The 15,772-nt window shown below is 36.0% G+C and overlaps 1 protein-coding gene across 2 annotated transcripts in view; it reads left to right on the forward strand.

The window, feature by feature from the left end:
• Window positions 1–15,516, forward strand: part of LOC128028999 (phospholipase D1) — a 44,048-nt gene extending 28,532 nt beyond the window's left edge. For both annotated transcript variants that reach the window (XM_052616440.1, XM_052616431.1), the window contains 19 exons: window positions 316–408; window positions 770–922; window positions 1,734–1,883; window positions 1,978–2,061; window positions 3,403–3,484; window positions 3,674–3,784; window positions 3,863–4,054; window positions 4,177–4,372; window positions 6,058–6,186; window positions 6,345–6,463; window positions 6,641–6,754; window positions 6,884–6,994; window positions 7,395–7,483; window positions 8,176–8,289; window positions 10,213–10,262; window positions 11,473–11,607; window positions 12,581–12,734; window positions 12,819–12,936; window positions 13,559–15,516. In XM_052616440.1, the coding sequence (XP_052472400.1) occupies window positions 316–408; window positions 770–922; window positions 1,734–1,883; window positions 1,978–2,061; window positions 3,403–3,484; window positions 3,674–3,784; window positions 3,863–4,054; window positions 4,177–4,372; window positions 6,058–6,186; window positions 6,345–6,463; window positions 6,641–6,754; window positions 6,884–6,994; window positions 7,395–7,483; window positions 8,176–8,289; window positions 10,213–10,262; window positions 11,473–11,607; window positions 12,581–12,734; window positions 12,819–12,936; window positions 13,559–13,783 (2,419 nt within the window). In that variant the 3' untranslated portion in view covers window positions 13,784–15,516. The remainder of the gene's footprint in view (window positions 1–315; window positions 409–769; window positions 923–1,733; window positions 1,884–1,977; window positions 2,062–3,402; window positions 3,485–3,673; window positions 3,785–3,862; window positions 4,055–4,176; window positions 4,373–6,057; window positions 6,187–6,344; window positions 6,464–6,640; window positions 6,755–6,883; window positions 6,995–7,394; window positions 7,484–8,175; window positions 8,290–10,212; window positions 10,263–11,472; window positions 11,608–12,580; window positions 12,735–12,818; window positions 12,937–13,558) is intronic.
• Window positions 15,517–15,772: the final 256 nt, after the last annotated feature.

The raw sequence follows: 15,772 nt of genomic DNA on the forward strand, positions 1-15,772 counted from the left end.
AGTTTTTTTGGACTAGTTATATATATATCATTAAACTGTGATGCATTTTTTTTTTCAATTCAGTGTTATGGCAGTATGACAAATGTTTCCAGAATGTGTAAATACCTTAAAGGTCATTTGGATTTTGGAGGGGATGTGTTTGTCTTGAAACTGTCATGATGGAAAAAAAATGTCATGATCCTAAAATGTTCTTAATTTTCAGCGACATATTGCATAATATATTATCTAATTTCTTATCAGACATATGACACAGAAATGATTTTAATGGGTTTCATGAGATTCACCCTTTTGCTCATACAAACCTGTATCTTTCAGAGAAGGCATTGTTTATAAAAGGTCAGGAGGTCACCGTATCCCAGGCATGAACTGCTGTGGCCACAATGAAGTCTGCTACCGCTGGTCCAAGAGGTAATTATCCATAAAACACAAAATGTATTGCAGAAATTCTCTAGTAAACCATAAGAGCTGATTAAATGCATTCATGCAGTGAGGCTGTGCTCTTCACTTTGATCTTTAACATATGTGAGACACTCTTGAAAGCAGTATTATCTGAGAAAATACACAGTTCAGATAGAGCACACATACCGTACAGTCTCTTTGAGTCTAGCGAGCTGTTTATCTCTGCTCCACTGATACCATGCTACTTTCATTCTCTGATTAAACCGAGACTGTATTATTGCCTTTCACTACTCTCTGTATAATAAAGCACATGTTGACCTTATGGTTGTGATGGAGTCTAACGATGAAGTCTTTTGTGCTCTTTGTTTAGGTGGCTTGTTGTGAAGGACTCTTTTCTGCTGTACATGAAGCCAGACACGGGTGCCATTTCATGTGTCCTGCTGGTGGACAATGAGTTCACTATCAATATGGACTCCAAATACACAGAGACCAAGCATGGAGTGAGCATAGAGAACTTGTCCAGGTGTGTTCTCCACAAAATGAACGTTTTTGAAAATGTACTCACCCTCAGGTCATCCTAGAAGTAGATGAGCTTGTTTCTTATTTGGAACAGATTTAGAGAAATAACGTCACTTGCTCAATGCACACCGATGGATCCTCTGCAGTGAATGGGTGCCATCAGAATGAGACTCCAAACAGCTGATAAAAACATCACAGTTATCCACAACTAATCCACAATGGACTCCAGTCCATTAATTAACGTCTTGTGAAGTGAAAAGCTTGTTTGTAAGAAACAAATTCATCATAAGGCATTTCAAACCTTATGTCTTCCTAATATATGAGTCCTCTCTCCATTATATTGCTTTCTACAGTGAAAAAGTTGTCTTGTCTAAATCGGGGGAGAAAGTGAAAACAGTCCAGAACAGCTTTAAACAAACATGTTGGTGGATTTTTAAGAATAGGGATGGACTTTTTCACTGGAGGAAAACATATTATGGATTATGTACTCTTATTTTGGCCAGAAGAAACAGTTTAAAGTTAAAAAACCATGATTGGTTCCTTACAAGCTTTGTGCTTCACAAGACTTTAATGGATGGACTGGAGTCATGTGGATTACTTGTTGGTTATAGAGATGCTTTTATTAGATATTTAAAACTCCTTTTCTGACGGCACCCATTCACAGGAGAATATGCATTGGTGAACAAGTGATGTAATGCTAAATTTCTCAAAATCTCTTTTCATTTTGGGTAAACTATTCCTTTAATCTCAACCGCAATCTCACTAATGAATGTCTCCCTCAGTTTGTAGACAATTTGTGTTTATGTCTTTTGAAGGAAACTAGTGCTGAAATTCATTAGTTATAGACATGCACGATGGTGGGGTCAGTCCATTGAAAACTTTGTCCGGAAACATGGCAAGGCCTTTTTAAGGGCCCACCGCTTTGGATCTTTCGCCAGGGAGGAGGAGAACATACCCTCTAAATGGTATATTTAATCTAAGAGTTCTCCTTATTTAATCTTCGATCTAAGTGATCTTCTACCCTGTGATTTCTGACAATTAAAAGCAATGAATGTTCAGGTATGTTAATGGAAAAACCTACATGGAGGATGTTGCAAATGCACTGGAGGAGGCCAAAGAGGAGATCTTCATCACAGACTGGTGGTATGTACTCACTGTTTCCCTTACAAAAAGAAAACATGTTCAGACAGAGAGAGAATCTTGGCCCAGCCCACACTATTCCACACTGTTCCAGTGTTACTATCACAGGGCAGATTGCTTCAACAAACATAGCAATGTTTTGATACTGTAGCTCCACAGTGTTACATTTTTCTGTGAAATCAACCTATAAATACAATTTATATAGTGGGCATTATAGCTGTGTAAAGAAAATAAAAAAAATTAAAAGTCTTGTTTAATTAAAGACAAAACATGGCAAGAGAAAAAAAACAAAACATTTTAACCATCATTTTTACTACTTAACTAGTTTTAAGTACTTTGAACTAGTTATTTGTTGAATGTGAACAGTGTAGTGAACCAATGTAGTGGTTCCCTTTTTGTTTAGGGGATGCACAACAAAACCTACTGGTAGTACAACAAAGAGCTAATAATCTGTCAAACATCGACAGAAAGACAGCCTGGATTGATTCAGGTCTTCCTTAAATAGAAAATGTAATCTTTAGCCTGATATAAAATGTTGTTTTGTGTTCATTTGTCATTGTTTGGTAATGTGCTGTAGTAGAGTTGCTGTAGACATTATTATATGCACACGTGCAGAATGTTTGGCAGTGGATCATCGGCTCTGAGTGAGAGGTGTATACAGCAAGAGCAGTATTTCTCACTTCACAGGTGTAGTGTTTCAGCCCTCCTTATTTCAGAAATATCTCTCCTGGAATAGAATCAATGGTCTGATCCTCTGTGTGTAAGGGAAGTGATTATACGAGAAATCACTGCCTATCTTAATGTGTATTGTATATAGGACTTAGTTGTACATGTAGAATATGATTTGTTTTTATTTATTTTTTTATGTACACATTTTTTAGTTGCGTTTAATATCAAAATAGAGCCAGATCTGAATGTATGTTTGCAATCAGTTATGGGCAAATATTCCTTTCCTACACTTAAAATTGTTTTATTAAAATGTGATTAATTATATAAAATATATATATATATATATATATATATATATATATATATATATATATATATAAATAAATAAATAAATAAATAAATAAATATATATATATATATATATATATATATATAAATAAATAAATAAATATATATATATATATATATATATAAATAAATAAATAAATATATATATATATATATATATATATATATATATATATATATATATATATATATATATAATGTGCACTATAAGACCAGGAACGTGTATTAAGAAATTAAGTCATGTCTATTTTGATCTAATTTCAACTGTACTGATGGTGTGCTTGTGTCATGCTGTATCTGCTGCATGATTGTGTTTGTAATGTGCAGGCTGAGCCCTGAGATCTTTCTGAAGAGGCCTGTAGTGGAAGGCAATCACTGGAGGCTCGACTGCACTTTGAAACGCAAGGCTGTAAGTCCCCTTAAGTGCATTTGTTCCTGGTGCCATGCTTAACGTTTCAAATGAATGTTAAGTTGAAAACACAGACACATATTCAGTTTCAAAGTAAAATTATGTATTTATTTAATTGACTTTTTTTTTAACCTTTTTATTTATATATTTGTATTTAAATTATTTACTATTTATTTACTGATATTTTAGCAACAAGGAGTGCGGATCTTTGTTATGCTGTATAAGGAAGTGGAGTTGGCGCTCGGCATCAACAGTGAATACAGCAAAAGAACACTAATGCGCCTTCACCCAAATATTAAGGTAAGCTGTGATGTGATCTTCTTTTGCATATGTTAAGTGAAATCATATGCGATTGTACCTGTTCCTCTCTCTTAACAGGTGATGAGGCACCCTGATCATGTGTCCTCCTCTGTCTACTTATGGGCTCACCACGAAAAAATTGTAGTCATCGACCAATCAGTTGCTTTCGTTGGGGGAATTGACCTTGCGTATGGCCGCTGGGATGACCATGAGCACCGACTGACAGACTTGGGAAGTGTAACACGATCTGTTGCTCAGGCCATGGAGCAGGTTCGAGACATCATCATGTCCATGAAAACATGCTACATTCGGCTACATTAATTGTACCACACCCATGGGATGATTTTCTGCCGGTTATAATGAAGTGGAATTATGTCTGTTTTTGGACTCAGGGACTGGATTCATCCAAGCCCAGGAAAAAAGTGTCTAGCAGTGGAAACAGCAGCCAGTCGATGGTTGGTGACTCAGTGGACCCGCCCAAACTAAAAGGCATTGGTCGCACTCGCAAAACACGTTTCAGTCTGTACCATCACATCCAACGTGGCCTTCACCATGCTGACAGCGTCAGTAGCATCGACAGCACAAACAGTACGTGACTCTTTCGTGACCAAACTTACATTCATTCCACAATACAATCTGTGTTTTTCTCTGCTGATGACTAATTCCTCTGTGACCTTAACTAAAAAAAGGATTCTTAAAGGGACAGTTCACTGCTAAATGAAAAGTGCCATTGCTTACACTCCCTCATGTCGACTGACGTTCTGCATGTACTAGTCACATTTTTTCCCATTTACAGTAGTTGTAATACATAGGAATAGACTGGACTCCCATTTTGCTTATACAGTCGGTGTTAAGATCCACACCACAGTTTTTTGGCAGCCACCTTATTTCACCTGTAAATTACATGAATGTTTTTGGAACCAAAGGAAGATGATATCATAGGAGCATATTAGCTGGCCTCATAAGAATGCATATGTATATATGTAACATGAATATGAATACAAAATGTATACTGTATATGTATACATGTATGTATATATTTAAATTATCTATCTATCTATCTATCTATCTATCTATCTATCTATCTATCTATCTATCTATCTATCTATCTATCTATCTATCTATCTATCTATCTTTAATATTTAGATTTCTCTCTCTCTCTCTCTCTCTCTCTCTCTCTATATATATATATATATACACACACACACACAAACATACAAGTATATATAATTGTAATTATATTTTTCACTATTCTTATGTATTTTTTTATTTTCAGTGGAGCTTAATAATTGCAAATAATGTAATCCAGTTATCACAAAATACTGAAACCCTGTTATAATTATGACTATCTGTAACAGTAAATGGGGCAAAAAGGTCAAACATTTTCTGCTGCTTGTCAGTGTCAGTCAGTCTGTGGATTTTATCTGCATTTTTCTTCTCTGTTGGATGTGCAGTGATGCTTATCCTTTCAGGCTGATATTAGGTGTAGCTTTAGACACCCTTCCTTGCCCCGAGCGATTGCCCCATCCTTTTCTTTCTTTAGCTCTTTATGTTTGTTTTCCCTGCCATATAAGACAGACATATAGATCGGTTTGCAGTCTGTCTGAGAGAGGACTAAGTGTATTTAAGACTAGCTTAAAGACTAATAAGGAGATATATGCTTTAATGAAATGACTTTGACCTTAGGGTGGATTTAATTTGTCGCTGATTCTTACACTAAATTCACATTAATTTACTATTAGGATAACCAATCCTTTGTTTCCAACTTATTCTTCAGTTTTATATTCTGGTATGATGCTGTGGATAAATCTAAAATATTACTAAACATGCAGTAGCTATCAATGTCATGGAAAATGATGGTCCAAATGTATCAGTAATTTGATATTTGTTTGTTTGGTCCGATGTCAGTTATTTAATTATTGCTGAACTGTTACAATTTTTTTTTTTTTTTTTTTTTGCAACATGTACATACACACTAAAAATTATAAGCATTAAGCAAATAAGCAAGTCTTTTATTTGTAAATATGTCTATGGTATGCCTGTGGTTACACCCTTCATGAAAAAAAGAAGTTAATAAATAAAATAAATAAATAAATAAATAAATAAATGTATGCATTTAGCAGACGCTTTTACCCAAAGCGACATACAGTGCATTCAGGCTAACATTTTTTACCTAACAGTTAAATGAATAGATCTGAAAGTAACTCATAAGTTGTTTTCTTTGAAAGGACCCTTTAAGTTTTATAGCTGTTTTGTATGTGTTATGTGTTCAGAGAGTGGCTCATTGCACAGTCTTCAGAGAGAAGTGGGAGAGCTGAGTGGAAACACTCGCTTTTGGCACGGCAAAGACTACTGCAACTTTGTGTACAAAGACTGGGTTCAGCTGGACAAGCCTTTTGATGGTGAGCTACACGTTTAACTGCCTGGCCGCTTTTTGCTTTCTTCATTTCAGTGATCATTAAACCGGGTAGTCCAAGGCTAATTGTGTTATTAAACGCACTCTTTTCAGTGCATTTCAGATGTTTACAATCCTGCTTTTTAACACTATGCTCGACTATAGATTTTATTGACAGATACACAACCCCCAGAATGCCCTGGCATGATATCTCCTCAGTGGTGCATGGGAAAGCGGCCAGAGATGTGGCCAGGCACTTTATACAACGCTGGAACTTCACCAAAGTGAGATATTTACCACCACTTTGCCTGGGCCATGACCCGCACGCTTTCAATTTATTTATGTTTAGACAAGCTTCTGAATTTTCTTCTGTTTGTTTCTTGAATTTTACTTTGAGCTGTAACATTTTGAGGAAACATTATTTGGTTCTGTTATAGTAAACTGACTTTTCTCACCTTTAGATAATGAAGCCAAAGTACAGGTCGCTCTCCTACCCATTTCTCCTGCCCAAATCTCACAGCACAGCCAATGATCTAAAGTACCAAGTGCCAGACTGTGTCCAGACCAAAGTCCAGGTGAGAACGCATTAATGACTGTGAAAACTGAATGCTGATTAAAAAAAAAAAACTATACCTTGCATGCACAATAAGTAACTTTGCCATAAATGCCCATAAAAATGGCCATAAATGTAAATGGTCTCTCAGGTTCTGCGGTCAGCTGCAGACTGGTCGGCGGGAATCAAGCACCATGAGGAGTCCATTCATAATGCCTATATTCAGGTCATTGCCAAGAGCAAACACTTCATCTACATTGAGGTACACAATCCCTCACTTTCACTTTGTCTGTCAGTATTCAGTGATATAATATAAATGTGTTCAGACTTTAGTAGTTTAAATGCAAAATATGTATTAAGCTGTAAAAAACGTTGACATTTCATTTGCTTCATATTATTAACAAATGCCATGCAGCAGTAGTTAACAGAGCATATCGGGGGGAGATGGCAAGAAATATTCAGTTGAAATTCTACAAGAACCATGACTTGGATATTCACCAAGTTAAAACAAACTAATAAAATCTATATAATTGGAAAGAACTGATAAGAGATAATACGAGAGAATACAAGATAATAAGAGAACTTAATCATATTTTACTATGGCCCAGTAACTTGCCTGATGAGTTGAAACTGATTGTTCCTGTTTGATTGTTTTGTTTCAGAACCAGTTCTTCATCAGCTGTGCTGATAACAAACATGTTTACAACAAGATTGGTGACGCCATTATTGAGCGAATCATAAGAGCTCACAAGTAAGTGTGATTGTCGAACATTACCATTAATTGGACCAGAGGAGCTTAGTAGGGATATGCAAGTACAGGAGCATCATGTACATTTATTGTAACTAAACTGAAAAGTGGTTAGCTAATTTCGGACACAGCATTTTAAAGATCATTCATGATTGATAAAACTTACAAAAACCCATCCTAAAGTACCATCTTCTCCAATACTAATGGAGTCCTGGCAAGTGCAGATCCCTGTGAAGTATGTGATTTGCAGGAGACAGGAGTCTCTCTGCTGCTGTCATACACACAGGCTCAGCTGGAGAGACAGGCGTGTCTTTAACACACACTGACGACTAATGAGAAGCCAGCTTCTGCCACAGCACTGATGTGTGCCAGACATGGGCTGTGGATGTGCCGCTCTTCATTTAGTCATTCTAGGCATCAGCCTCAACACTGAAATACTGCACTGTTGTTTGTGCTCTAACAATGCTGGCATGTGCTAAAAGAGCTCTCTGGGGAGAAAAGCCATTCGTAATGACTTAATGATCATGGAGGCTGCACACAGATAAAACAAGAAATGCTGCTGAAGTGAAATGGGTTGGAAAGGATGTTTTACCATTTAATGGCAAAGGACATGAGGGTATTTGATTTAAGAATAAGCATAAGTATATATTTACATGGATGTATATCGGATTGATGTTTGCTATAATGTGTCACAGGGAGAAGAAGTTGTTCCGTGTGTATGTGGTGACTCCCCTGGTTCCTGGATTCGAGGGAGACATTTCCACAGGAGGAGGAAGTGCACTCCAGGCTGTTATGCATTTTAACTACAGGTAAGAATGAAATGATTGCTATGCATATGTCTTTGAGCAAAGAAAGGGGCAGCTCAGGTCAGATAGTAAAAATCAGACCACCTGAGTCTCAAACAGAGTTTGATCCCAGATTAATGTTTTTATTATTATTTTGCATGATAGAGAGTATAAAAACAGTTGATTTTAGGCAAGATGATGCACGTTTAAATAGTTCATTTCATGCACAGATTAATTTGGTTTCAATGCAGGAGATTGATGTTTTTGGAAGTACAACCTGCATTACTTTTGCTCCGATGTCCTCATTGGTTGTCATGATAATGGTTCAAACTTGCATAGGTTTGCCATGTACCGTACAAGACTTTAGCAATGGATATTTTGCTATTAATGATTATTTTTGCAGTAACAGGTCAGTTTCAAAATCTTTATTCAGACAACAGCATAACAATCCGGAAAAGGTGAATGACAAAGCAAAAAATGGCAACTACAAAAGAACAAACAAATATGAAATCTGATCTGATGCAACTATCCATCTGATCTCAGTAACACAAGTCTGGGTAGTCAGTGTTATCATATTTAAATATTTAATATTTAAAACCATTTTTGAAGGTGGTCTTGGTATGGTGTTTTTTTTCTGTAAATTTTTGAAAAAATTTTTTTGAGGGAAATTAATACTTTTATTCAGTGACATCAACAGTTACAGTAAAGACTATAATGTCTAAAAATCTGTTTGAAATAAATGCTGTACTTTGGAGCTTTCTATTCATCAAAGAATCCTGAAAAAAATAATAATATCAGGTTTAACATTTATAATAATAAGCACTGTTGCTTATCTGTTGGGCATCAAATCATCATATTAGAAGGATTATGTGACACAGAAGACTGGAGTAATGATGCTGAAAATTCAGCTTGGCAGTTACAAGATTACATAATTATTAAGATTACATACAAGATTACATAATTTATTAATATATTAAAATTGAAAACAGTTATCTGAAATATAATGCAAATAAATGTAGCCTTGGTGAGCATAAGAAACTTTCAGAAAAACTAATTTTATATATATATATATATATATATATATATATATATATATATATATATATATATATATATATATATATATCCCCACTTCAGTTTATAGTAAAAATAGTTTCGGAGACTGGAAATGATGCATTACATTGACATTTTACCTTTTCAGTGTCATTTATTGACAAATTATTCACATTTATTATTATTTTAGAGCAGTCAATGTGGTTGGTGTTATTTTCAAGTTGTCTTGAAAACCAAAGCGTGTCATGTGCACTGAGCAGACTTGACTGCCTGTTTCTACATGGTCATTCATGAGTTAGTGCGTCCTTCCCTGATTAAGCTTTAATGAGTCTTACAACACGCTAAACAGCTTCTTTCAACTCTATCAGAGTGGAAGCGCTAGCAGCCCTGATCTACCAGACAAGCTTGATTTCATCCTGCAGTCAGGCATATACATCCTCATCTTCACAATAACCTTCCAAGCATGCTCTCTGTATATCATTTGGATGAAAGCAGGAATTTGTCTAAGAAAATTGTAAATGTCGCTCATGTGAGGATAATGACCCATGTTTGACAGAGCGCCTTTGTTTTCCAATGCCAGATTACCAATTTATTCCATTACACACGTAAGAGGCACAGCCAAGTGTTAAATGCTTGTTCCACTCGTCTGGAAAACGAATGGAAATCGGCAGTGCCTTAGTGTCACATTAAACATGGAAAACTGTCACAAAGCTTACTTATTTATTTATTGAGGGATTTGTATTTATTTATTTATTTTCAGCTCCCTCTCACATTGAGGGGTTGGGGGGGTGACCTTAAGATTAATTTGAAGTTATTGACGGAACACTGTGATAACTTTGTGCTAACATTTTTAACAAAAACATCTAATCATGGCCTGAATGTCTATTTCTGTAGGACCATGAATAGAGGAGAGCACTCCATAATTGCTCAACTTAAGAAAGAAAGTAAGTCTGATTATTCCCATCCCTCTTCTCTCTCTTTCTCTGTGCATGTTGTTTATTGTGGAAGGAATGATAAGCTGACATGATTGTGACATAATTTACTGTGAACCTGACTCTGTGGCGAGTGAGTTCTCTTTTGTGGTCTACCTCAGCAGTGCAACATATATGACTAATAAGCATAATTTGCAAAATGTAAATACGTTTCAAAATGTGCTAAACATTACATACAGTGGATGGTTGTCTGCTTGCAGCATTAATGAGTTGAGGTGAAATTTATGAAGCTGTCGCACGCACTAAACTCTGTCCTCTGAACTGCTTATGGAGGATTCATAATGGAAAAACAACCAGCCTGTTTAGTGTTGGCCTTCATCTTTCTTTCTTTCTTTCTATCTTTCTTTCTTTCTTTCTTTCTTTCCCCGTCGGTTCTGATTTTCCATGCACTTCTGCAAGTTCAGCATTTCAGTGATCAAGTCTCTCAACCTTCTCCACACACGAGTTGTCTTAAATCCAATCAGTGTGGGCAAGTGTGTGGGATTCTTTTGGTTCTGAACCAGCTGTTGCTCCCAATAGAATCTGCTGTGTTATTCTCCCCACCTAAACATTCTTTTCCACATCGCCCGCTAAGATTAAAAAAAAAAGGCCAACAGCTGCTGCCAGCCACAGTTTGCCTGCTATGAAGGTTAATTGTGGTCAGCTTAAAGTTCAAACACTGCTTTAAACGCTTGGCTGGGAATATCGTCCCATACTCTGATTTCATTGTTCAATGGTGATCCGCATGATACCGGAAGTCAACTATAATTCAAGATAGAAATGATACATTATTAAAATAAGTCATTTCAACTTCAATTATACAACTTAGTTGAAATGACTTATACAGCCGATTTGATTATACTTCATTTTAGGGCCGCAAGTTTTAAGTTGTAGTACGTGCAAGTAAAAATGTTTTTACAATCCATGTTATTTGACCGTTTATCGACATCGGAGAACAGTGAACATGCAAATGTGTTGTTAAATTATTGAACTATTTACTTAAATACTCAGAGTTAAATACAGTATTGTTAAATGGGTTCGATTAAGAAAAAGGGTTTGCCGATTCTTGACTCAGGAAATATTGTCTTTCTAGGAAGGTCTAAATGGTGAGAGACATCTTTTTTTGGGGGGGCAGTGGTATTTTGTCTGTGTTTCACCCGTTTCTCGCTTTACACCCCCACAGTGGATGACCAATGGATGAACTACATCTCTATTTGTGGACTGAGGACTCATGCGGATCTGGAAGGCAGACTTGTGACTGAACTCATCTATGTTCATAGCAAGTTGCTCATTGCTGATGACAACACTGTCATTATTGGTGAGTTAACGATGTTACAATCAGCCAAAACAAATAATTTAAGTGTTACTGAGACATTTTCATGCCTGCGTTCCTCTGTAATTATTGAGCAACTCGCTGAGCAAGTGCATCATTTCTTTATGGTTGGAGTTTTATACTCCCCCTTGTGGAAGACTGTGGTACACCATTTGATTTTTGAAGGATAGACAGTGAGACAACACATAATCATTGACCTGGCATATCAATAGATAGTTTCACATCTGTCAACTCATTTTCCTAAAATAGTGTATTTTTTGCCCAAATGTGTGATTTTTTTTAATGAAGAAAATATTAGTCTGTGTAGTTTACACATGATTGCTGTGCCAGATGTGCAGTAGAGACGTGTTCTGCAATTTGTTTGACAAGCCTTGTCACCATGCTTCTGTTTTCTTATCATGACTGAAAAGACATCTGAGAAAAATCACATCTATAAAAAAAAAGACAAGTTCAAACAAAACTTTGTACAAAGATCAGAAGAAACTCATAAAAGATAAGCAAGTGTCATTTCAGATAAAGCTTTAGGTTTCTGCAGAAGATACAATAAATCAAATGAAGAAACCCATAGATCAGACGGAGGCAGAGGGAAACATTTAGCCGCATACTAAAATTGAGTTTTCTCTGATTCTGTAGGTGGAGGATTCGTGTGTACTATTGAATTAAATGTCTCAAGATCCAATCACTTCTAAAACAATGAATAAAACTGAATCATAGATTATTAAAAAATCCTTGTTTTGTGGTCTGTGATTATTATTTGCCTTGATATTTTAGATTAAGCAAGTCATGATCAGTTTGTGTTTCCTTATAACAAAACAACTAATGTCTTTTTTATAGTTATTGTAATTTATGAAACAGCTCAGACTTGTTTTGCTTCAAATGCCACTAGATGCCATTTTTAATACGTATATATACATATGTATAAACTTGTCTGTTTTTAATTGATTTGTTTATTGTACAGGCTCTGCCAACATCAACGACCGCAGCATGTTGGGGAAGAGGGACAGCGAGGTAGCTGTGATTTTTGAAGATTCAGAAACAACGCCATCAGTGATGGATGGTCAAGAGTACCAGGCTGGCAAGTTTGCTCTGCAGCTCAGACTGGAGTGCTTCAAGTAAGATCTGGTGGAAAGCCAACCATCCTAGTGTTAGCAAAACACTGAATCACAGCTGGAACTCTTTATTTTTTCATAAACCAGAACCATTCTTGGTGCCTTTGACGATCCAACCATTGATGTTAGTGACCCCATCAGCAACGCATTCTACAAAGACATCTGGATGAGTATTTCGGGTAGGAACGCCACCATCTATGAGAAGGTGAGTGTGATTCCTTGTGTGTTTCCCCACCCGCTCCTGGGTAAGCGGTGGAATTTATGATGGCTACTTTCCATCTTCCTATTACGTGGAGCATTTGAATGATGATTTAAAGGTGTTGCTTGGTCGTTTGTCAGATAGGTATTGCTCTCAATCACCACTGAAGCTCTCAGACTCGGTTGGCAGCCTCATGGCAGGCCAGTAATAATGAGCCTTAATGGAATGACAGATTCTTATTCTGAGCCACCATTGTAGGCTGGCAATTTCAGTAAATACCTCATACACATCAGCCACTCAACCAAATGTTTCACACAAATACAGATACAATTAGGAGGCATTAGTTCCCACCTAAAAGATGCAACGCTTCTGTCCTATACCTTTAGATAAAATAAAAGAATTAAAGAAAAATGTTTTATTATTTAGAAAATTATTTTATCAAATGTAAAAAAAAAAAAATACTTTAGTGCACATACAGTATTTGCAGATTTTTTTTTAAATCATGGTGATAAATACACATGCATTTTTCCTTTTTAGCTTTAATTAAACTTTTATTTTAGTCCATAAGAATTTATCCTTTGTTCTGAGTGGTAGAAAACTGAGGACTGTTGATGCGGTTGCATTTCAGGTTTTCCGCTGTCTGCCCTCAAGCCTGGTGAGGAACAAACAGGAGCTCATGAACTTCCAGTCCAAACCAGGTCTTGATAAAGAGAGCCCTGGTAAAGCTCAGGAGCTTCTGAAGAAGATTAGGGGCTTCTTGGTCCAGTTCCCACTGGAGTTCCTCTGTGAGGAGAACCTCATGCCCTCGGTAGGCACCAAAGAAGCCATGGTGCCCACTGAGATCTGGACCTGATGGCACCAAATGAGAAGCAGAGAAAAGACAATCAGCTTCCGTATGAGGAGAAAAAGAAAGACTCCACTGTGGTGGACAAAACTTTAGTTGTGAAAGATAGGATGGAGCAAAGGATATTTTAACAAGCTGTCCATCTCTCATCAGACATCTTCTTATTATTCTGTATCTTTTATCAAAGTTATAAATGCACATAATCATATTTTATAAGTGATTATCAGCACATATTGTGCTTTTACTATAATGCATGTAATGAAAGTCAAAGATGCCAAGCAAAAGCGCTTTTTAAATAAATAAATATAATTCTAATGTACATATAAAGAGGATTTAATTATTATTGCTAAAGCTGGTTTATTTGTAGAGGCAGCACTCAAAGTGAAGGGCAAGATGGAGGGTGGAAGGCCTGTGAGATATTATTTGTCAATAAGGCCCATTCTTTAGCATGGCGTCCCCAGTAGAAGTGCATAAGTGACTAGCTGAGTACAGTGTTTTCTGTCTGGTGAACCTGCTCTCAGACCGAGTCTGCAGAGGCTTTTACTGTCCAGCCTTAATGTGTGTCTAAGTGTCAGTGCTCTGGGGAGACCTGACAGTCTGTGAATTTAAGTGCTGAGTAACTGAAGGAAATTAATGCCTGTCAACACCAACCAGTGACGTGTGACGTCCAACCTTGTATTTTTCTCTTCACAAATGTGGCACAGGTCGGATTTCACAAGTTTTCACAATGTCCCTTGGTTTATGAATATCAGCATGTCAACCATTTTCTCCAGTTTCCCACGCGGCTTATTTTTGCGGATATTTTTTAAGTTTTTAGTTCTTGTGATTTTATCTGTTCTTTTATCCCCCAAATAAAAAGTATTTTTTTATTTTTATTAAGAAGTCTCTTATGTTCACCTAGGCTTCATTCGTTTAATTATAATTTCAGTAAAAACATTAATATTGTGAAATTCATTCTTGTGATGGCAAACCTGAAATTTCAAGCAGCTATTACTCCAGTCTCCAGTGTTTTTACTTTTGTAAAACTGTAAATGTCTTATAAATGCCACTTTTGATAAATGTAATGCATCCCGTCTGTATGTATACATTTTCAAAACATGTATTACTGACCCCAAACTTTTGAACATTACTGTTTGAATATTTACAACTGATTTTTGTGCCATAATGCAACTCATTTATTACAGGATATTCAATGAGAATTTTATCCATCTATAATTGATTTGTGAGTGAAAATGTGCCTTATAAAACAAAATGGAGCCAAATGAAATGGCACACAAAAAAATGCCTAAATAGTTTTTTGGATTAATTTCTTTTTTTTTTTTTTTTTTTTTTTTTTTTAAGATGCACAAATCAAATATTCACAATAAGCATTGAGAAATAAAATTTTTTTTTTTTTTTACAAAATTAATGAAATGATCCATCATAGCATCTGAATTTGTTTTAAATGAAAGAGAAAAAAATTCTTTAAATGTCTTTCCTTTTTTTTTCAACATATATGACTGTCTTTGAAGATTCAAACCCAACTGAATAACATGGAGCTCACAAGGAGATACAACTCCTGTGCCACCTTTTCTAGCACATTTAAGCAGCATGTTGTCTGTAGTTACATTAACTGTGAATTTGAAAGACAAGGTGTATTTTAGCCCTGACTCCATTTTGATCTGTGTTAATGCATTTGTCCTGAAATTTGCACTAAATAAGTTTCCAATATATTTCAAATAAAGTTTTTTTTGGGAATGGTACCCTGGGTTGTTTTACACCAATAGCTGATCTTAAATCATATTCTAATGTTTTCTTACTTTCCATTTACCACCAAAATCCAATCAAAACATGGCTTTTAGGCACTAGCGACTTGGACAGAGATTTAAAAAATATGAGTTGTATCCTCGTGAACATTAGTTTTAACACTGTCGTTTCACAGGGGAACCGGCTCTTATTGGTGCTCAAACCTGGAAGTCTTGAAACAGTCATTATGAAGCAATTTAAATGCAAATCTGG

Source organism: Carassius gibelio, chromosome A2 (assembly GCF_023724105.1).
Source record: "Carassius gibelio isolate Cgi1373 ecotype wild population from Czech Republic chromosome A2, carGib1.2-hapl.c, whole genome shotgun sequence".
NCBI classification, from domain to species: Eukaryota; Metazoa; Chordata; class Actinopteri; order Cypriniformes; family Cyprinidae; genus Carassius; species Carassius gibelio.